We start from the raw sequence: 21,952 nt of genomic DNA, 5'->3' as shown, positions 1-21,952 counted from the left end.
TCTAAGCTCAGGAAGCATGTGTTTGGGGTCTAAAGAGGGGATTATGAACCCTAAACATCCACACCTCGGTAAACATGAGCAAAATAGAGGCTGAAGGTCCAAAGGGAACGAATAACGGAGGGCCTGGCCTCGGTGGCCTTTGTGGTAGCAGATAGAAGCTGAGGACAAGTGGTAAGCAAGGTGGAGGTGGTTCAGGCCAGAAAACAGCGTTTGCAAAGGAGCTCCGACCCACAGAAGGAGCTGCAAGAGCCTTGAGACAGACAGTGGTTAGCCACAAGCGTAGCAAGTCATTAAAAATATCTGTAACCCGGAAGCTATGGGGAAGCCAGGGAAGAACTTTAAAACTTCCCTTTCACCTTTACTTTTATGTGTCTGGCTGCTTTGCTTGTATTTACGTATGTGCACCATGTGTGTGTAATGCCTGCAGAAGCCAAAAGAGGGCACTGGATTCCCTGGAACTGGAGTAATAGACAGTTCTGAACCTCTGGGGATTAAACCAGGGTCCCCTGGAAGAGCAACCAGTGCTCTTAACTGCTGACTGAACCATCTCTCCAGCCCCCAGCGAACTTTAAATTGGGTAATGTCATGACCCCATGTGAAGTATTTTTTGCTTTAGGATTCTAAGCCCTCACACATTAATCACATTTGATTGCCACAGCAACCCTATAGAGATGTTATGTCTGTCTTATAGCCAGACCCAGCGGTCTCGAACAACTAGACCATATCACCCCACCCTGCCTTCTCCTACCAGCAGATGCCTATCTACACCCACACTGATGGAAGGAAAGTGATGTTACTTGTGGGAAATCCAGGGAACCTGATTTCTCTGCCCTATCTCTTAGTCCTCTTGGTGACAATTCTTCTTGAATCTCAGGTTTCTTGAAGTAGTCCAACCAGAAGGGAGAGACTCCTTTTGGTTGGAAAAACCTGTCCCTCCCTTTTCCCCTGGGGCAGGACTGGCAATGAAAGAAATGTCCTACATGCCTGAGCCTGTCTGAGACTCTCTCTTCAAACCCAGTGAGCAGGGTTCATGTGGCAGGTCGAAGGCTTGGGCTGAGGGTGTTTCATCAGGGAACAAGAGCACACAGGAGGTGGGGTGGAGCATGACTGACAGTGAAGGCCAAGCCAGGAAACCGACAGGGTAAACCGCCTGCCTTTTCCTTTTTCTTTTTCCTAGACAGGGTTTCTCTGGGGAGCTTTGACTGTCCTGCAACTCACTCTGTAGACCAGGCTGGCCTCAAACTCACAGAGATCCACCTGCCTCTGCCTCCTGAGTGCTGGGGTTAAAGATGTGTGCCACCACCACCTGGCTACTGTCCTTTTGGTTTGTTTGTTTTGTTTTTGAGACAGGGTTTCTCTGTAGCTTTGGAGGCTGTCCTGGAACTAGCTCCTGTAGACCAGGTTGGTCTCAAACTCACAGAGATCCGCCTGCCTCTGCCTCCCGAGTGCTGGGATTAAAGGCGTGCGCCACCAACTCCTGATGTGGCTGCTGTCTTATGTGCAGGAATTCCTTTCATTCACATGCCAAGTTTGCCTAGTAGATGGGACTCCTGTTTTACAGATGGGGAAAGGAACTCCAACAAGATCTTTCAGCTGGTAAGTCAGCTGGAATTAAAGCCCATGTTTGGGAGATGCTAAAGCTTTAGTGCTGTCTGTTGAACTCCAGTAACCGGAGAAGAGCTGATTTATTCCACCCAGCAGCACCTCCGCCTCAGTAGTATCAAGATTCCTCCTCTGGGCTTACTTGTTAGAAATGCAGTTTACATGTGTACCTACACAACACACACACACACACACACACACACACACACACACACACACACACACACGTGCCCACGCTTAAAAATAAATATTTTTAGCCAGGCAGTGGTAGTGCACACCTTTTATCCCAGCACTCGGGAAGCAGAGGAAGGCAGATCTCTGAGTTTGAAGTGAGCCTGGTCTACAAAGTTCCAGGACAGCCAGGGCTGTTACACAGAGAAGCCCTGTCTCAAAAAACAACAAAAAAGCCTTTTTAAAAAAACCAAAATAGCCGGGCGTTGGTGGCGCATGCCTATAATCCCAGCACTCGGGAGGCAGAGGCAGGCGGATCTCTGTGAGTTTGAGGCCAGCCTGGTCTACAAAGTGAGTTCCAGGACAGCCTCCAAAGCCACAGAGAAACCCTGTCTTGAAAAACCAAAAAAAAAAAAACAAAAAACAAAATAATGCTATCCTAAAGAAAGGGACGAGCATGCCTGCCATCCCCACACTTGGGAGGCTGAAGCAGGATTGCTGTAAATATGAGGCTCTCTTGGAGTACATATCTCCAGGCTTGTCTGTAGTACAGAGTGAGACCTTGTGTCTTCTAGAGGACAAGAGGTAGTTCCTGCTGGGTCACAGTGGGATGTTCCTGGAGTCTTAGTTTTAGCACCCATCAGTCATCAACTGGGCAGCTGGAGTCTGTGTAATGTCTGGCCATGGGCGTTCTTAGCAGAAAGCGACTATGAAACGTGAATGCCATTCCTCTACAATGCAATTCCAGAAAATGTGAAGCACCTGCTTTTGACAAAGATGCAGGCAGCACAAGGAAAAAGAGGCCAGCAAGGACGGCAGCTGCTGATCTGATCTGAAGGGATCCCCGAACACAATGCAGGAGGGACTTGTACTTCCATTTTGCAGTCTGGATGCCCTACTTTTCAGATTGACCAGGGTCAAGTTGCTGGTCCCCAAAAATACCTGAATCCCCTCCCCCCATATCAGCCGCATAGCATCTCAGCCTGAGTGAGGAAAAGTCGGATCATATCTGTTGCAGAACATGTCTGAGGCCTGGTTGGGTGAGAGAGTCAGGGTGTTTGAGTGTCTCAAGGTCACTGGACTGGAGTTACTTGGAGGTAGAGCTAGAGGGATAGGCATCATAATCAGAGAATGTTTAGGCACTACTGGTAGTTTGATGGTGACTGTGGTGAGGTTTCTCCAAACCCACTCTATCAGCTGAAGGAGTCTCCTTGAAACTCTCTTCCATCTTTGGTTGTAAGAGGTAAGTAAACCAAGGAGCTGTTGGCCTCAGACAGGCCCTAGGCCACAACAATCCTGTTGGCCAGTGACATTTTAGGTAACTTCTCTCATATGGGGCTGTCTGTCTGTCTGTCTGTCTATCATCTATCAATATATGGCAATATATCAGGGTTGATATGGTGGCACACTTCTGTAATCCCAGCACCCAGGAGGTAGAAGCAGGAGAATTTCAAGCTTGAGGTCTTCCTGAACTACACAGTGAGACCTTGTCCAAAGAAAGAGAGAAAGGAAGGACAAAAGAAAGCTGGGCTGTGGTACCATACTCCTTAAATCCCAGCACTTGGGAAACAGAGGCAGGTGGATCTCTGATTTTGAGGACAACCTGGTCTACAAATGGAATTTCAAGACAGCCAAGGCTACACAGAGAAACCCTGTCTCGAGAAAAAAAAAAAAAGAGAGAGAGAAAGAGAGAAGCATTTTAAAGAATGTTTCTTGATTTATTATTAGTAGTAATGTGCTTGATAGTGTGTGCAGAGTCCAGGATAGAACTCAGGTCTCCAGACTTGTACAGCAAGTGCTTTTCCTCCCTGGGCCACCTTGCTGTTTCTCATGTTGGAACTAATGACTCGGCAGATGCTAGGGATGACTCAATGGCAGTGTGTTTGCTTGCATGTTCCAGGCCCTGAGTTCAATCTCCAGCATTAGAACAAAGCTTGGTGTGCTTTCTACACTCACCCTCTTACATTTCTTCTCACCCCCACCTCTGCAAACATGAAAGCATGCTCACACACACACACCCAGAGGGGGGAGATCCAGGCCTCCCAGGAATGTAAGAACTCTCTAAGGGACCAAGGCCTTTCCCCAAATTTGGCAAAGTTACATTTGTCAGAGTAAAAGAACAACAACAAAATCCTACTTGAGTGGTTTGTTTGGGTAGAAAAAGGAAAGAATGTTTCCTAATGTTTTAGTGGCACTGGAAAAAATAAAAAATAAAAATGGCAGTGCCTTCTTTTCCTGCCTACTATTCCCTTGGATTTCTCCGATGTCATTTGTAGTGGCTAGAATGAGATGGCTTGCAGTTTTAATTGTTTACTCTGATAGACCATCAGGTCTGATCAGCCCCTCTGGTTCAGACATTTGCCCCCAGAGGTAGATATGCCTGATCATGAGACCACCAGCCTGATTAGCATTTACTGACAGCTTCACGCAGCTCACTTGGTACCCAGTGCTTTCCAGAATGATATGATCCATCTGCCCTTGCACAAGACGGCCCAGCAGGGTATAGCTGGTACAGTTTGGGGGTATTCCTTCCGGCTGGTAGCCTAGCTCTACCTGTCCTTTTTCTAGGATGTACTTTGCATCCATGAGCGAGCCTGTTCGTACTTGCACTCTGTTCAGGTTCGCTGGGTGGCTCAGAATCACTGTCAGATAGTTGCCTGTACTGACGTTGTAAGTCCAAAAGAAGGACTCGTCCAGAGTGTAGGCCTCCTGCGGGGAATGGACACCAGGGAGCCTCATGTCCGTGAAAACAGTTCCAGGCAGGACATCAGGACCACAAGGACCATTTTCCTGGGCCATTAAGGCCTTGTTCTCCAAAGTGAAGTGAGTTAGCCTGTGGTAGAAGAGAAATGGTCTGCAGAAGATTGGGTTTTGCTGGGCCAGGAGGGTACGGAAATGAAGGATCAGCCATTCAAGCGGTCGTTCCTTGTGGAAGAGGAGGAGGAAACGGGCCAGAAGTGGAAGGTCCCTGCTGTGGAAAAGTTTGCCAAGGAAGCCCATATTAGAGAACTCTAGGAGTACCCATGTGTGGGGCTTCCTGTTGATTACCTTTGAGCGAATATGTCTGACAAAATTAGGAGCACAAAGCACATTGTCCTCTATCAATAGGAAATAAGTAGAGAGCTTTGTGGCAAAGCTTATGAGGAAGGCGTGGTCTACGTTCTGCTTGGAGTAGATCTGCCCCTTCGAGAGCTCCTTCTGGTCATCAGTCACGGTAGGGTAGGCATCAGACGGGGCATGGATCAGTAGCAATTGCCCTGACAAGATCTGGGAGTGGTAGAGGCTTGAAATACGGAGAACAGTTTTTCTGAGCCAGGTGGGGTCAGACTCTGCCAGGTGAACTAGCACTGTTATCCGTTTCTGCTCGGCTGCGGAGGAGGCGTGGTACAGGGAGGCCAGTGTATCCAAGAGGCCACCTTGATCCTGCCGTGACACTGAGTTGATCCCCACTGTCAGCCAGGCTAAGAAGAGGTGAAACAGGGACAACTGTCAATGTGTGCTGGTGTTGAGTGAGCAAAAAGGCTAAAGAAGCAAGCCATGGTGAGGCATGCCTGTGACCTAATCTTAGTACGAGGGAAGCTGAGGCAGGAGGATCACGAGTTCAGTAGGGGCTACCTAGTATAGTGAGACCCTGTGTCAAATACAATAAAATAAGCCTCAGAGTTAGAGGGAACGGGGATGGAGAGGTGGCTCATCCTCTGCTCTTGTTGAAGACCCAAAGTATGGTTGCCTGCACCATTGTTGTTGTTGGGAGACTCACAACGGCTGTAACGTCAGCTCCCGGGATCCACTCCTGTTCTGGACTCCCTGGACACCCATCCACACATGTGTGCCTACACAATACACAGCACAAATGAATCTTAAAGATTAGAGAATGTTATATGGGGTACCTGGCAGAGGGAATGTACATTCTTGCTACTCTATCTATCTATCTATCTATCTATCTATCTATCTATTTATTTATTCTGAGACAGGGTTTCTCTGTATTGTTTTGGAGCCTGTCCTGGAACTCACTCAGTAGACCAGGCTGGTCTTGAACTCACAGAGATCTGCCTGCCTCTGCTGGGATTAAAGGCATGCGCCACCAACGCCTGGTCCCATTCTTGCTATTTAAAAAAAAACTTTTTAAAAAGATTTATTTATTTTATTTTGTGTGCATTGGTGTCTTGCCTGCATGTATGTTTGCGTGAAGGTGTCAGGTCTCCTGGACTGGAGTTACAGATAATTGTGAGCTGTCATGTGTGTGCTGGGAATTGAACCCAGGTCCTCTGGAAGAGCAGCCAGTTCTCTTATCAGCCGAGCCATCTCTCCAGTCCCATTCTTGCTATTCTTTTTTTTTTAAGATTAATTTATAGCTGTGCAGTGGTGGCATATGTCTTGTCCATCCTTTCTGAGTCTTTTTTTTTTTTTTAACTTGGAGCTTGTGGATGAAGAACTTGATAGATATTAGCTTTTTGTTATAGTTATTATAATTCTGCCTTTATCCTTTTATTCATTTCATCTTCCAAAGGTCCCCTTTAAAGTCAGGAACCCATGATTTTGTTTCGTTCTGCTTTTCAGGTGCTAAAGACTGAATGCCAGATTACTTTTCGGGGTTTCTCCATGTAGCTTTGGAGCCTATCCTGGTACTCGCTCTGTAGACCAGGCTGGCCTCGAACTCATAGAGATCAGCCTGCTTCTGCCTCCTGAGTGCTGGGATTAAAGGCGTGCACCACCAACAATTGGCAAAATGCAGACGATCTTAATCACAACTCTTCTTTTACATATTGTAACTAATCTCTCTTCCCTCCTATTTAAATGCTACAAAGCCACACAGTTTCTGGGCATGGAGGTACATACTATTTTTTTTTTTTTGGTTTTTATGAGACAGGGTTTCTCTGTATAGTTTTGGAGGCTGTTGGTCCAGCCTGGCCTCGAACTCACAGAGATCCGACTGCCTTTGCCTCCTGAGTGCTAGGATTAAAGGTGTGCACCATCACCACCCGGCTCAGAGGTACATACTTCTAATCCCAGCACCTAGACACCGAGTCAGGGAATCTTAAGATCAAAGCCAGTTTGAGATACATAGTAAGGTGGAGGCCAGCCTAGGCTGCAAAGGGAAACTCTTTATGAAAAAAAAAAAAAAAGGCTGGTGGAGCTGAGAGATGGCTCAGTATTTAAGAAAGCTTGAGGTTATTTCAGAGTTCAGTTTTTAGCACCCAAGTTAGGCAGGTCACAACTACCTGCAACTCCAGCTCCTGGGGATCCATACCTACACCTATACCTATGTTATACCTATACCATACATATACATATACTACACACACATAAACAACCAAAAAAGCAATGGCTGGCACCATCCCCTCCAAAAAAAACTACCTAAGTCTGGAGAGATCTGGAGAGATGGCCTAGTGGTTAAGAGTGCCTACTGATCCACAGAGGAGATGAGTTCAGATCCTAGCACCTACCTGGTAGGTTTACAACTGCGTGGAGCTGCAGCTCCAGGGACTCTGATACCCTCTTCTGGTCTCTGTGAGTACTGTATATATGTACATATAGCCACAGACAGAGACACATGTCTTCACTTAATGGAAAATAAAATAAAAAGCATAGCACAATGGTGCTTGCCTTCAATCCCAGCACTCAAGAGGCAGATGCAGGAGGATCTCTATGAATTCAACCTGGTCTACACAGTGAGAGTCTGTCTCAAAATCAATAAACAAAAAGTCACATGATTATCCATTCCATAGCTCTTCACCACCACCAAAAGCCACATAACCATCATTTCTAGGGCATGATCATAATTGCAGATTGAAATATTAAGTTACACAATGGAGTTATGCTCCTTGTTTAACTAATGTAAACATGTATGGTATTGCAGATGAGTGTATACACAGTGTAATGTTTAGAAACGTTTTGTAATATGTGGTCAACATATTATATCCACCTATTTTAAGTATTTTTAAAGGTTTTTTTGTGTGTGCGCATGCATGTAAGTATGTGTGTGTGTGTGTGCGCGAGCGCGTGTGCATGCAAGCTATGGAACAAACTTTTTGTACATTCTGAACATGTATTACTCTTAGTGGTTAATAAAGAGCTGACTGCAAAACTACACAGAGAAACCCTGTCTCGAAAAAACCAAAAAATAAAAAAATAAAAAAAAATAAAAAATAAAGGGCTGACTGGCCAGTAGATAGTCAGGAAAAGGTTAGGTGGGACTTGCAAACAAAAAGACAGCACAGGGTAGAAGAGGGCAGGATTACAGGAGACAAACAAGAGGAACATGCTGTGCTGAAGAAAATGTACTACCACGTGGTAGACTATAGATAAAAAAATAGGTCAGTTTATTTTTTGTTTATTTTTATTTATTTATTTATTTATTTATTTTGGTTTTTCGAGACACGGTTTCTCTGTGGCTTTGGAGGCTGTCCTGGAACTTGCTTGGTAGTCCAGGCTGGTCTCAAATTTACAGAGATCCACCTGCCTCTGCCTCCCGAGTGCTGGGATTAAAGGCATGCGCCACCAACGCCCAGCCAGTTTAATTTATAAGAGATTGTTAGTAACAGGCCTAAGCTATTGGCTGAGCATTTATAATTAATAATAAGTCTCTGTGTGACGACTGGCAGGACACAGAAAAGTCTGCCTACTGGCGTGTGCACACATGCACGGTATGTGTGGTGCTGGGGACTGACTCAGGTCCTCTGGAAGAGCAGCAAGTGCTCCTAACCACTGAACTATTCCTTCACCCCCTGATTCTACTTATTAAAACAACCACCTTTGTCTATTCTTTCCTCCTCATATGCCTGACTTGTCAGTGTGCTGGGACTGGGGACGGAGTTGTCATCCAGATCCAAGTGTTCCTGGATGCAGTTTCACCTTCCCTCCTGCTCCCTTCCCTCACAGGATCCTCCCCTCCCCAGGACACCCTCCTCCCTCACTGGTACTCACTCTTTCTTCTCTGGTGGACTTTTTCCAAATATTTGGAGGTGATGGTTGGCCAGTCTTCTAAGGGTTTGGGGTTCTTCTTACTGCCATGCTTGATTACCTGGATCATTGACAAAGGATATGTATGTATGTATATATGTATGTATGTACACACACTCACACACACACACACACACCTCCTTTCATAAAACAGCAGCCTTTATTTCTCTTTGCTTCCCATACGCTGTTTTAGGGGAAGAGGTAAAGTGACTCACTCTTTTAGAAGGAGTCCAGCACCAGTGCCTGCCTGGCCATGGGCCAAAAGGTTCAAGGGCTCTGGCAGTATTTGTTTTCTCCCTTACCTTGAGAAACATGACAAATCAATGCAGCTAGTTTATGGAATAGAGGGGAGATCCACACCCCAGCTTCACTCAGAGCCTCCAGCTCCCAAATGGAAAGGATTAGAAGGAAAGGCCAGGTTCCTTGGGCAACCTGCCTGTCCTCACCCTTTCCCACTGTGCATTCCCAGGTTCCCAAAGAATAGTCATCACCTTTTGGATGTCTTCAATTTCCTCAGGTACTTTCAGGGTGATGAAGAGCCACAGGACTATGACGACCATAGAGGTTTTGAAGCACTTCCTGATGGACCACCGCATCGTGTCGACACTAAGATATGGTTCCTACAGCAAGGAGGAGTATGCACAGCAACAGAGCGCTGCTCTCCCTGACTGTAAGATTATTGGGGTTTCTTTGTTTTTATTTTTGAGACAGGGTTTCTCTATGTAGCTCCGTAGACCAGGCTGATCACGAACTCACAGAGATCCACCTGCCTCTGCCTCCCAGGTTTTGGGATCAAAGGCGTGCACCACCACCGCCGCCAAGCTCAGATCGCAGATTTTTAAAATATACGGGTGTATAGGCCTTATCAGAACAGGACTTGTTAATGTAGAGTAACTTCAGTGACTTTTGAGTTATTGAAACACAGGCAGCTCGGCTCAAAGTGCCTGCATCCAGCCCTCTTGGTATCTTTTCTGACTGCTCCTAAACTACAAGAGAGGCTTCATATACCGTGTCACCTGAGTTAGCAATTATTTTCCTGCATACTCAGGACACAATAAAGAAACTAGTCAAGTGATTTCTATGCTCGAGGCCATAATATTCTCCAATTTCCTTCATTCCCAGAGATGTCCTGCATCCTAGTGGGGTTTAAAATTTTAAACATTAACTAGTTAATTAACTGCTATTATTCTTTCCTTCTTTCTCTCTCTCTCTCTATCTCTCTCTTTTTTTTGAGGGGGGAAGGGCTGTGAGCCCAGCCTTTAACAGCTGAGCCATCTCTCTAGTTCAAATTTCTTTTTTAAAAATTATGCGTGTGGCTGGGCGGTGGTGGTGCATGCCTTTAATCCCAGCACTTGGGGGGCAGAGACTGGTGGAGCTCTGTGAGTTCGAGGCCAGCCTGGTCTACAGAGTGAGTGCCAGGATAGGCTCCAAAGCTACAGAGAAACCCTGTCTAGAAAAAAAATTATGTGTGTGTTGGGACTGGAGAGATGACTCAGTGGTTAAGAACACTAGCTGGGCTGGGCACATGCCTTTAATCCCAGCCCTCAGGAGTAAGAAGCAGTTGGATCTCTGTGACTTCCAGGCCAGACTGGTATACAGAGAAAGTTCCAGGACAGATTCCAAAGCTACAGGGAAACCCTGTCTGGAAAAACAAAACAAAACAAAGCAAAGCAAAGCAAAAACAAAAGAACACTAGTTGGTCTTCCAGAGATCCTGAGTTCAATTCCTAGCAACCTCATGGTGGCTCACAACAATCTGTAATGAGATCTGGTACCCTCTTCTGGCCTGTAGGGATACATGCAGACAGAACACTGTATACATAGTAAATAAACCTTTTTGAAAAAAATTATGTGTGTTGCTGGGAGGTGGTGGTGCATGCTTTTAATCCCAGCACTCGGGAGGCAGAGGCAGGTGAATCTCTGTGAGTTCAAAGTCAGCCTGATCTACAGAGCTCCAAAGCTATAGAGAAATCCTGTTTAGAAAAACCAAAAAGAAAAAAAAATGAAGTGTGTCTTCTATGTCTATGCTTATGTAAGTGCAGTGTCTGAAGAGGTCAGAAGAGGGCGCTGGATCCTGTAGAACTGGAGTTACAGGTGGTTGTGAGCTGCCTGCTCTGGATACTGGGAACTGAACTCAGGTCCTCTGCAAATAGCACCACACGCTCTTAAGTACTAAGCCCTCCTCCAGCCCTGGGTTTTTTGATAATAGTTATAAAAAACAATACTTATTCATAATAATAAGGTTTTATAGATAAAAATTTTTCTTACCTGTTTTCTTTAAGACTTTTTATCGAATGGGTGATTCCCTTTTGAACTTCTATATAAGAGACACAGATGACCCAGGTTTCTCTAGACCATATACACACGGGCAAGCAGACTTAATGAAAAGGCTAAATAATTATGGTTAAAGGACTTCACCACAATAGACATAGCTCAGTTCTCTTCTGTTCTTCCTGTGACATCATTAGGCAGTAGGGAATTCTGTTCTTATTCGGCCCTCTCAGGCCAACAGTCTTCCGGAAAAAGCAGGACAAAGACTAAGAGGAACTGGAGAGTTGATACCCTGGGAGTCAGGGACAGTGGTTTGAGGTCTCTGATGCTTCCTCCCCTCCAATTCACTCCCTCTGTGATGTTACTATTGTGTCTCAGGTCCACACTCATGGCATCAGAGGGCAGGTACAGGATTTACATGTGATGTGGTTCACAATCTCCGCCTAGTAATTATTATTTGTGCTATCCCCAACAACTGTTCTGCACCTCTTAACACAGAGAATTGACGTAGAGAACCACCAAGCCTGCCCATCACACCCTGCTTCACGGCAAGTCTGTCCATCCTCTCCGTCCGCGATCCCTTCACCGGCCTCTCATTCCCTTCTCATTCTGAGCTTGTCACCCTTGCATTCATCCTATCTCTTTGCATGGTTTCTTCTCCCTCTCTGTTGTCTTCCTGTAGAAGTCAGAAAAGAAAATCCTTCCCTTGAATTCAGGTTTCAAGTTCTGTCCGGCTTCTCTGAAATTCTCTACAGCAAGTCCTTAACAGTGTGGACGTTAGACAACTCTGTTTTCTTTCTCAACTTTTTACTCTTTGACTCCATCTAGAACTCTTTTGTTCTGACACCCGGATTCTCCATTGAATATTCCTTCTCAGCTTTCTCCCTGGCTTCATCCATTTCCTAATCCATCTACTCACATGGTCTCAAAGCTTTCTCTCTTCCTCCACATTCTCTCTGGCTAACTCCAGACCTACGTTTGTGTGTGTGTGTGTGTGTGTGAGTGTGAGTGTGTGTGTTTTGTGTGTAAATACATTCAATCTAGTTCCAGGTCACAGGTCACCTATTTGAGGTCTCTGCTTGGATGACTAAGAATCATTTCAATACCAGAAACAAAATGTAACATGAGATCTCTCTCCTCTACCCTAACATTTCCTCACATTCTTCCCATCACAGTAAATCACACCACCACCTTTTATGTAATTTATTTGGGGGGCAGGGAGTACAGGGGTTATCTTTTGTTTTTTGTTTTCCAAGACTTTGGAGGCTGACTTGGAACTTGCTCTTGTAGACCAGGCTGGCCTCCAACTGACAGCGATCCACCTGCCTCTGCCTCCCGAGTGCTGGGATTAAAGGCGTGCACCAGCACCACCTGACCCAGGGGCTATTTTTGATGCCTTTTCTCTTCTCAGTACTCCACATCTAATCTGTTTGATCTTGGTACTCAAATGTCCTCAAATTTTTACCTAGAAGATGACATCTAATTTGTTTAATCTTCTTACTATGTCCTCAATGTTTTACCTAGAATATGACCCCTTTTCAACATCTGCTAGGATTACAATTAGTAGTTATCTATTTAACTTGTACAGCGCCAAACTGAACCCTGTTCTCCTACCTTTTAAAATTACAAATCAGCCAGGCGTTGGTGGCGCACACCTTTAATCCCAGCACTTGGGAGGCAGAGGCAGACGGATCTCTGTGAGTTCGAGGCCAGCCTGGTCTACAAGAGCTAGTTCCAGGACAGCCTCCAAAGCCACAGAGAAACCCTGTCTCGAAAAACCAAAAAAAATAAAATAAAATTACAAATCGAACTGGGTGTGGCCTTTAAAACAGCATTCAGGAGGCAGAGTAAGATGGATCTCTATGACTTTGAGGCTAGCCCAGTCAACATACTGCGTTCCAGGACAATCAGGTTTACACAGTGAGACCTTATCTCAAAACAAAACAAAATGCAAACAAAGAAAACCAACAAACAAAACAAGTATCCCCAAAGCAAAAACTATAAATCAAGGGACTGGAGAGATGGCCTAATGGTTATGATCACTTGCTAGTCTTCAGAGAATCCTGGTGTGAGTTATAGGACCCGCATGGTGGCTCGCTGCAGTCTGCAACTCCAATCCCAGGGGGGTCTGATGTTCTCCTTTGACCCCCACATGCATACAGACATGTGGGCAAAAAACCTATTCACGTAAGATACTTTAAAAAGCTAAAATCAGCCGGGCGTTGGTGGCGCACGCCTTTAATCCCAGCACTCGGGACGCAGAGGCAGGCGGATCTCTGTAAATTTGAGACCAGCCTGGACTACCAAGCGAGTTCCAGGACAGCCTCCAAAGCCACAGAGAAACCCTGTCTTGAAAAACCAAAAAAAAAAATTAAAATCATAAATAAAATCTTGTAGGATGGTATGTGTCTGTAATCCAGCACTCACGAGTCTAAGGTGAGAGTATTGTGAGTGGAAGCCAACATGGGCTACATATAAAGACCTTGTCAAAAAAAAACCCTACAAAAAACCAAAACAATAAAACAACAATAAAATGGGTTTTTAACCATGCATGCCTTTAATCCCAGCACTTGGAAGGCAGAAACAGGCAGATCTCTGTGAGTTCAAGACCAGCCTGGGCTACAGAGCGAGTTCCAGGACAACCAAGCCTACTGTCTCAAAAGAAAATAAATAAATAAATGGGAAAAGAAAAATTCTAAATCAAGTGAGATGCCTCTTCTGTTTGCCATCCTCTGGTGACTTCTCACCTCAAATAAGAGGTTCCAACTCCTGATTATGGCCTGCTTATGAGGCCTGTTTTCTTGAAGAGATGTCCTGTAAGTTGCACAGGAATCTCGAATCAGGTAATATTCTCTTTTAATATTTATTTTTATTTCATTTGCATTGGTGTTTGCCTACTTTCTGGATGAGGGTATCAGATTCCCTGGAGCTGGAGTTACAGGCCGACTGTTGTAAGCTGCCATGCAGGTGCTGGGAATTGAACCAGGGTCTTTTAGGAGGAGCAGCCAGTGCTCTTAACCACTGAGCCATCTCTCCAGTCCTGCACATGGTGTTATTTTAGAACACTTCTCTGTAGATTTACCCCATAGCTGCCCCTTCTCTGCCACCGAACTCCCAAGTTCAGATGTTCTCTCTGCTGCCTTGAGTTACTGGCTCCTGAACCCCATACCAGCGCTTCCATCCTTCTCCCTACCTACTGGATAATCTATTTTCCTGAGCATTTGTTGCTACCAGAAAGAATCTTGATTGTTATGTTTGCTGTCTGTCACTGTCCTCCAGCCTAGAATTACAAACTCCAGAAGAGCAGCCACTTCATTTTATTTGGTACTACATCTATATTTTGCAGAGTACCTGGCCCAGAGAACCATGCTCAACAAGACTTTATTAGCTTGTGGGTTATGGGAGAATCCTGGTAGTTGACAAAAGTTCATCAAGAAACACTATGGTAGATGCTAAGGGCATAATAGTGCCATGAGGCCAGAGAAGGGCTGTGGGTACAGGACGGTTACAACACATAGATTATGGGCTCAGACAAACTAGGCTAGAATCTGTTTCTGTTCAACTTATTCATGTGACCTTGGCCAAATGAGTCAGTCTTTCTGAAGCTCAGCTCCTTCTCTACCAAGTGAAGATGACTGATGACTACTCTCAAGTGCCTAAGGGTTCTTTTGTTGTTTAAGACAGGATCTCATGTGGCCCATGCTGGATTTGACTTTGCTTTGTAGCTCAGGCTGGCTTTAGCCCACAACCTTCTGTAACTGCAGTTCCAGGGGCTCTAATGCTCTCCATCTGCCACACAGTGCTTGTTGGTACTGTACGTCCTAGGTAAGGACTTGGATTTGACTGATGTCAGAGTTCCCCTCTAATCTGGGAGGATGAACCATATCAGCAGGCTGGGACAATGAGGAACCTGGCCTTCTTTCTGTACTTCTTCCTGGGTGCTTCAACCCGTGCTCCCGTGACAATTGCTGTTTCTTTGGGGACCTCCGATTTCACTGGAGGGTGGAGAGGGCTGATACTTCACACAGGGGACCATCTGACTACACTGACTGAAAATGTGAATTGAGACTGAATACTTAAAAATATGGGAGAGCTCAAAAAAAATTAAACTTAGCTGGGCTAAATTTATTCCCAGGCAGAGGTAGGTGGACCTCTATGAGTTAAAGGCCAACTTTATCTACATTGGGAATTCCAGGCCAGCCAGGACTGTATAGTAAGTCCCTGGATAAAGGGGAAGGTCAAGAAAAACAACAAAATAAACCCAATGTGGTGGCATACATCTGTAATCCAACATTTGGTTGGTAGAGGCAAGAGACAAGGTTATCCTTGAGTATAGATGGAGTCCAAGGCTAGCCTGGGGTACCATGACAGCTTCTCTTAAAAACTCCAAACAAGCTGGGGTGGTGGCGCACGCCGTTAATCCCAGCACTTGGGAAGAGGGACAGGTCAATCTCTGTGAGTTCAAGGCCAGACTGGTCTACAGAGTTAATTCCAGGACAGGTTCCCAAAGCTACACAGAGAAACCCTGTAAAAAAAAAAAAAAAAAAAAAAAAAAAGGCAAAACCCCTCAAGCCAAAAAACGGGAAAAACTTACGCACACATCCTGGCCTTTGCTTGTCACTTATTTCGTATAAGGTGTTAAAGATGGAACACAAAGGGCTGTGGACAAAGGTAGAAGGAGAATGAGCAGAAGAAAGCAGACAAATGGAAAACAAACAGTAAAACACAAGGAGAGCCAAGGTGTGATGATTGGTTTTCTAAATCATGCAGACAGTATTCTTGGGGGCAGAGAGGGGACGGGGGGGGGGGGGGGAGAGGAGGGGAGATGGACGGGCAGTGGGTGAAATTAAAGGTCAGGTAATTGAGGAAGACCTGCTTTTGGTAATTCTTAAGGGCTCTGTTGAGAAAGAAAACCAGTAGGATATGTGACTATGTATCCATCTCATCCAGATACATTTATATCACAAGGCCATATCTGTATATTAAGAGGGAGACTGACTTCTAGGAGTTGGTTCAAAAAATACACAGTTATTTACAGTTCTGGAAGCTACAAGTCCAAGATCAAGATGCTAGCAGGACTTTTCCCAAGGCCTCATTCAGGCTTGTGGTTGGTGGTCTTTCAGCATCTGTACTTGCTCTTCCGTCTGTATGTGCATCTCTTTGAAAGTTGCCAAACTGGTGGGAAAACAAAAAACAAACTAGCCTTCCAGCAGTCTATTCTCAAACAGTCCATTATGGGTCACAAGAATCAACTTCATAAGGCTCAGCCAGTTTACAGGTGTATCCCTGCATATTTTGTGAAACTTTTGTTACTCTGTACATAAAACACTGGAGGGGACTGTCAAGGTTTGAAGCCACTGCAGCCTAGAGGGAGCTGTGGGACCTGGGAGGTAAAGGTGCAGCTGGGGGACTGTATGTCTGACTGCAGCTTTCAGCGGTTAGCCTGGGTGTATGGGGAAGATCAAAGGCAGGGGCTGAGGTTGCCATTCTCACCCTTGCTCTGCAATTATCATCAGTGTGACCTTGACTAATCTGAGTCTGTTTCTCTATCTGAAAAATTAAGACAGCAGCACCACCTACTTCATGGGCTGGTGTGTCTAGTAAGCTATGAATTACTCCTGACTAGTGATCCTATTTGTGTTAGAGAAATAGTTCAGGTTTTGTTTGTTTCTGTTTTTACACATCACTTGTTCATGCCAGGGAAGAAAAATGTGAAAAAGCCTCCTTTTGCATTTAGGAAGTTGTGTTATGCTAGACAGTGGTGTTCTGGAAAGTTCCAGCATGTTACATCCCAGATACAGAGATTTGAGCTGAGGAACAGGACATGGTGACAGGAGTCTCTCAGCCCAGAGACCTGAGTGCTGGTGGATGAACTGGGACTATGACTTTCCTCTCACCCTCCAGGAGCACAAGAACATTCTTTGGCTCAGAACTAAGGGAGGTTGAAGCTGTAGGATTGCTGTGAGTTTGAGGTCAGTCTGGGTTATATTGTGACTCTGAGGCCATTCTGAGCTGCATAGCAAGACCCTGTCTCAAAAACAAAACAAAACATAAAAATATTAAATAGTGTTCCTTCAAGAGTCTCAGGCCTCTAAAGCGGCCAAACCAGAATGGGAAGAAACGCCCTTGAAGCCTAAGCCCTGGTGTGGGTTTCTCCGCCCCTCCCAGCCCTGTGGGTAGGGCTAGCACCATCGTGGGAACATCCACTTATGAGTGTCTGATCCATGCGAGGGTCTAGGTCTTTGAGCCTCACACCCAGGTAAACGAAGCTGTAAGGTTTTTGGATCTCAGTTGACTCAGCTGACTCAGCGTATTCCAAGGGTGGTGAGGGTTTGGAACTGTAGCTCTGGGGCCGGGCTTGTCTAGGAGAGATCTTCCCCTCCTCCCCTCCCTTTCCCCTCCCTTGTGTGTGCATAAGAAATATGTAGGCACAAGGCAGTAGGATTTAGTTACAAGATGCCTCTCCAAGATCAGACCAGCTTTCCAAGGACGAAGCCCATAATGAGACCCTTTATCATGGTGTCAGCTGGGGTGGGGAGGACAGATATCCCACAGGGAAAGCCTTGCAGCTGAGGAGAAGGGACACTGATTCCAGTGGAGAAAAGTTAAGCAGGGCAGGGAATGGCGAGGACACTTTATCTCACTGTATTCACCCACTGCGTGGGCTGTCTCAACACTCCACCATGGAGTTATTGTGAGACGTCTTCCTGTGCACAGGCAGATTCTTCTCCATGTCCAGCCCAAGGCTTCAAACTCAGCCAATTGGAGCCGCATAAACTCAAGGCCATTTCCCCTCCCTTTCAATAAATATTTGTGGAGCAACTCCCACGTGCCTGGTACTGACTTTACTCCTTCCCTCTAGCGGCTTACCAAGGGGTGGGGCACGTGCTGAGGAGGTAGCAGGGACTGTGGTGGGGAACTGATGTCAAGCTATAAACCAGCAATAAGGAGTAGCGACATGACCTTGCGGAAAGACACATAACGAGTAAAGCACCGGGACATCCCACGGTTGCCCCAGGAGACACCTGGCATCACATTTTCCAGAGCACGAAAGGTGCTGAGTTCAGATGTTGGCACTGAACTGGAGATGAGAAACTGGGACGGTGCATCGCGGATATTATGGAAAACGGGGAGGGGGGAGGTTGGTGGTAGTGAGGCCGAGGCGGAAGGGAGGCGCACGGATAACACCGGAGCCCCGTCGAGGCGGCAGCGGCGGGAGGGGGTGGGGAGCGGAACCGACACGTGCGCTACGTGCTGCGCCGGCCGCTGCCCCCTCCCGGGCAGCGGGGGAGCCCGGGCTGCCCCCCTCAGCCGTCGCTCAGACCCCGAGCAAGGGGTGGGGGTGGGGGCGACGGAGAACCAGAGGAAAGTCTCGCGTTTGGAACCTACAAGTCTGGTCTCTCCTGCCCGGCGACCGGAAGGAGCAAGGCCAGCGGATTTAGGGCACAGACTACGCTCTCCGGGTGCAGGCCCGGGGGTGGGACTCAACCGGCTGGGGGAGCGAGAGGGCTGACGGCTGAGTGGGCCGGCTGAAGACATCGAGCCCTAAGGATGTATCTAAAGGCTCTCCAGCACTCATGGGGTGCTGGGGGGACGGAGTCCGGGGCGGAGGCGGAGTGTTGTCCAAGAGTAAGGAGGGGGGGGTTCCTGGAGACGTGGCACTCGGAGCGGGCTCGGTTCTCCTCGGGCCGCCGGGACTGCAGCCCCGCTTCTCCCCGGGATCCTGGCGCTGCGGCTCCGCCCAGCCCTCGCTCCCAGTCCTCTGGGACTCTGAGAGCCGGGACCTCCACGCCAGGGTGAGCCAGGTCCGGCCTCTGAGGCGTCCAGCTGGCCCCACACTAGACAATGCGGACCCGGCCCCGCCCCCGGAGGCTGATGCGGCTCGGGCCGCGGCCAATCAGCGCCTGTGGCTAGGCTCTTTAAAAAAAGAAGAGCCGGCTGCGGTGTGGCTGTCAGCTGGAGAGGGATCCCTCCGCCCATGTAAACACACATCATAAAGGGCAAGGGGAAGCGTCTTCTGTGGGGCGGGGGAGCTGTTACCTTAGCAGAGAGCCCTCTCAGTCCCTAGGTTCTCTTTACTAGCTTGGCAACCGCCCTCTCCCTAGGCGTCTGTTTGAGTCTGTGTGGAGCCAAACAGCTGCTGCTTGATCTAAGAGCAGTAGCATCTCGTCATTTAGGGTTACTACCGGAAATGGAAGAGTCAGGACTAGTAGACCTTGAAAGTTGGGAGTGAGAGGCATGCCTAACCCATAGATGAGAACTGAGAGTTTCCCCCTAAACTCATACCCTCCAGTCATATACTCATAATTCATGTATGTCTAGAAGTATCAAAATTACAACCTACCTGGTTTGTAGGATGCTAATGTCAAGGGTTCTGCGTTCTCCCAAGGCAGAGAACTTGACAGAAAATCAATTCTAGGACTAACCCTCTAACACAAGCAGGCATACAACACCCAGGGTCAAGAGCAACAAAGCTTGGTGGCACAAGCCTTTAATCCCAGCACTCGGGAGGCAGAGGCAGGCGGATCTCTGTGAGTTCGAGGCCAGCCTGGTCTACAGAGTGAGTGCCAGGACAGTCTCCAAAGCCACATAGAAACCCTGTCTCGAAAAGCAAACAAACAAACAAAAAAGAGCGACAATAAACGATTTCCTCCAGTCAACATGATCATCTGACATCCCAGCTCTTGGGAATGAGGTCAGCCTGGGCTACACTGTGAATTCCAGGCCAGCTTTGGCATACAAGTATGCAATCCTCTCTTTATTTTTTTTTCCTCTCCTCGATACATTATCATGAACAAGTATCAGGAAGGTTAAAAAATATGGCAAGCTGGGTGAAGTGACATGTGCCTTTAATCTTAGCACCTCTGAACTTGAAGGCAGCCTGGTCTATAAAGATGAGTTTTAGACTAATCAGAGATACATAGTGAAAGCTTGACTCAAAAAAACCATATATGCCAAATCCTGTATCTCATACCTAGGTTTCCCCACAGTTTTATAGTCTGCTGCAACACCTCATCTTACAATGATCTTTTTCTTTTTCTTTTTTTTTTTTTTTTTTTTTTTTTTTGGTTTTTCGAGACAAGGTTTCTCTGTGGCTTTGGAGGCTGTCCTGGAACTTACTCTGTAGACCAGGCTGGCCTCGAACTCACAGAGATCCGCCTGCCTCTGCCTCCCGAGTGCTGGGATTAAAGGCGTGCGCCACCAACGCCCGGCTTCCTTATTTTTTTTGATGATACAGAATGTATTATGTAGATCTGGTTGGTTTGGAACTCAGTGTAGACCAGGTTGGCTGCAGCTTTCTAAATGCTGGGATTAAAGGTGTGTGTTACTACGTCTAGCTTTTCTTTCTTTCCTTCCTTTTTTTTTTTTTTTTTTTTTTTTTTGGTTTTTCAAGACAGGATTTCTCTGTGTAGCTTTGTAGACCAGGCTGGCCTCAAACTCACAGAGATCTGCTTGCCTCTGCCTCCCAAGTGCTGGGATTAAAGGTGTGCGCCACCAACACCGGCTTTTCTTTTTTTTAAATGGAGGAAGCAGTGTGTGTGTGGCAGGATACATCAGTAATCCCAGCACCTAAGAGGCAGAGTCAGGAGGATCAGAAGATCAAAGTCATCCTCTGCTACATAGTTTTAGGCCAGCCTGGGCTGCCTAAACTCCAAGGCTAAGAGAGATACCCTTCCTCAGGTTGTTCTGAACGGAAGGGCTGAGGATACCTCCATAAAGGAGGCTGTGGCATAGAGCCCTTCCTTGAGTTTGTCTGCTTTCTGGATTAAAGAAGACTGTTCACTGTTCAAGTTCTACTTATGATCTTTTGGCTTTTCCTGGGACATCCCCCATCTTTGTGTTTCATAGTTAACATCTCAGCACTTCCATGGCTTACTTTGAAACTTTGGGATCATACACCTCCAGTACTGATCTCTCTCCTTCAGCACTAGTTGTACCTTTCAGCTAGTGAGAAATCTGCTGTGTGTACCTTCCAGACACATCTCAATTTTTGTTGTTTTTTGAGTCAGGGTTTCTCTGTGTAGCTTTTGGAGCCTGGCCTGGTGCTCACTCTGTAGATCAGGTTGGCCTTGAACTCACAGAGATCCACCTCTGCCTCCAAAGTGCTGGGATTAAAGGTGTGTGCCACCACCACTGCACTATCCCTTTTTCAAATTAATAGCACTGCTGACTTTATTTGGGCCCCATTATTCCTTGACTGGATTATTTCAAGATTGTTGTGCTCAAGTCCAACCTAGTCAGAAGGCTGGAGACAACTTCTGTGCAACGGCCGCACTTTCCAAAAAAATAGTCTGAACTGTTGTTGATTTGGGCATATGCTTTTTTTTTTTTTTTGGATTTTCGAGACAGGGTTTCTCTGTATTGTTTTGGAGGCTGCCCTGGAACTCGCTCTGTAGATCAGGCTGGCCTCGAACTCACAGAGATCCACCTGCCTCTGCCTCCCGAGTACTGGGATTAAAGGCATGCGCCACCAACGCCTGGTTTGGACATATGCTTAAGCCACCTCAGAAATTAAACAATCGCGCAAAGCCCTGAGCACAATATCTAGGAGAAGCAAACGTTCAGTGTTTTTTACTATCCTTGTTACTATTGCTTGCGTCTGTCCTCACTGCTCTAGTGTTAAAGCTATTTTCTCTACGTGGAGAATCCTCCATCAGTTCCAGTACTGTGCCTCTCGGGTTTTATCTATGTACATCCTTCGTGGAGAAGTGTACGTCGTGTTTGAATGATCGATTATGGATCCGATCTCCCTGCTAGACTGTTAACTTCTTGAGAGCAAGAATTCTGAAAACTTCATTGGTCAACCGAAACCATAAAGGATAAAACCCATCCCAGGCGGAAGGCCCCAGCCCCTCCCGGCTAGGGGGCGGGGTGGGACCTGGCTCGGGGTGGCAGTAGGGACTTTTTTCCTCGCCGTGGCGGCGGAGGCGCACGGCGTGGGGTAG

The 21,952-nt window shown here is 46.7% G+C and overlaps 1 protein-coding gene across 2 annotated transcripts; it reads right to left on the bottom strand.

Moving 5' to 3' along the window:
* Window positions 1-3,904: 3,904 nt before the first annotated feature.
* LOC101827148 (alpha-1,3-mannosyl-glycoprotein 4-beta-N-acetylglucosaminyltransferase-like protein MGAT4E) lies at window positions 3,905-17,951 on the bottom strand. 2 transcript variants are annotated; one of them, XM_040739135.1, is made up of 7 exons: window positions 17,877-17,951; window positions 16,043-16,181; window positions 15,601-15,665; window positions 11,004-11,682; window positions 9,228-9,404; window positions 8,701-8,797; window positions 3,905-5,234 (listed from the first exon to the last, which is right to left on the bottom strand). In XM_040739135.1, exons 5-7 carry the CDS (start codon window positions 9,330-9,332, stop codon window positions 4,084-4,086), a joined length of 1,353 nt encoding a protein of 450 aa, XP_040595069.1. In that variant the 5' UTR covers window positions 9,333-9,404; window positions 11,004-11,682; window positions 15,601-15,665; window positions 16,043-16,181; window positions 17,877-17,951; the 3' UTR covers window positions 3,905-4,083. The 2 variants fall into 2 exon arrangements, with proteins under 2 accessions (XP_040595069.1, XP_040595068.1); XM_040739134.1 differs by having other exon boundaries at window positions 9,228-9,356.
* Between the last annotated feature and the right edge of the window lie 4,001 nt (window positions 17,952-21,952).

Source organism: Mesocricetus auratus, unplaced genomic scaffold (assembly GCF_017639785.1).
Source record: "Mesocricetus auratus isolate SY011 unplaced genomic scaffold, BCM_Maur_2.0 Super-Scaffold_100676, whole genome shotgun sequence".
Classification (NCBI taxonomy): Eukaryota; Metazoa; Chordata; class Mammalia; order Rodentia; family Cricetidae; genus Mesocricetus; species Mesocricetus auratus.
This window is presented reverse-complemented; position numbering and strand designations above follow the sequence as displayed.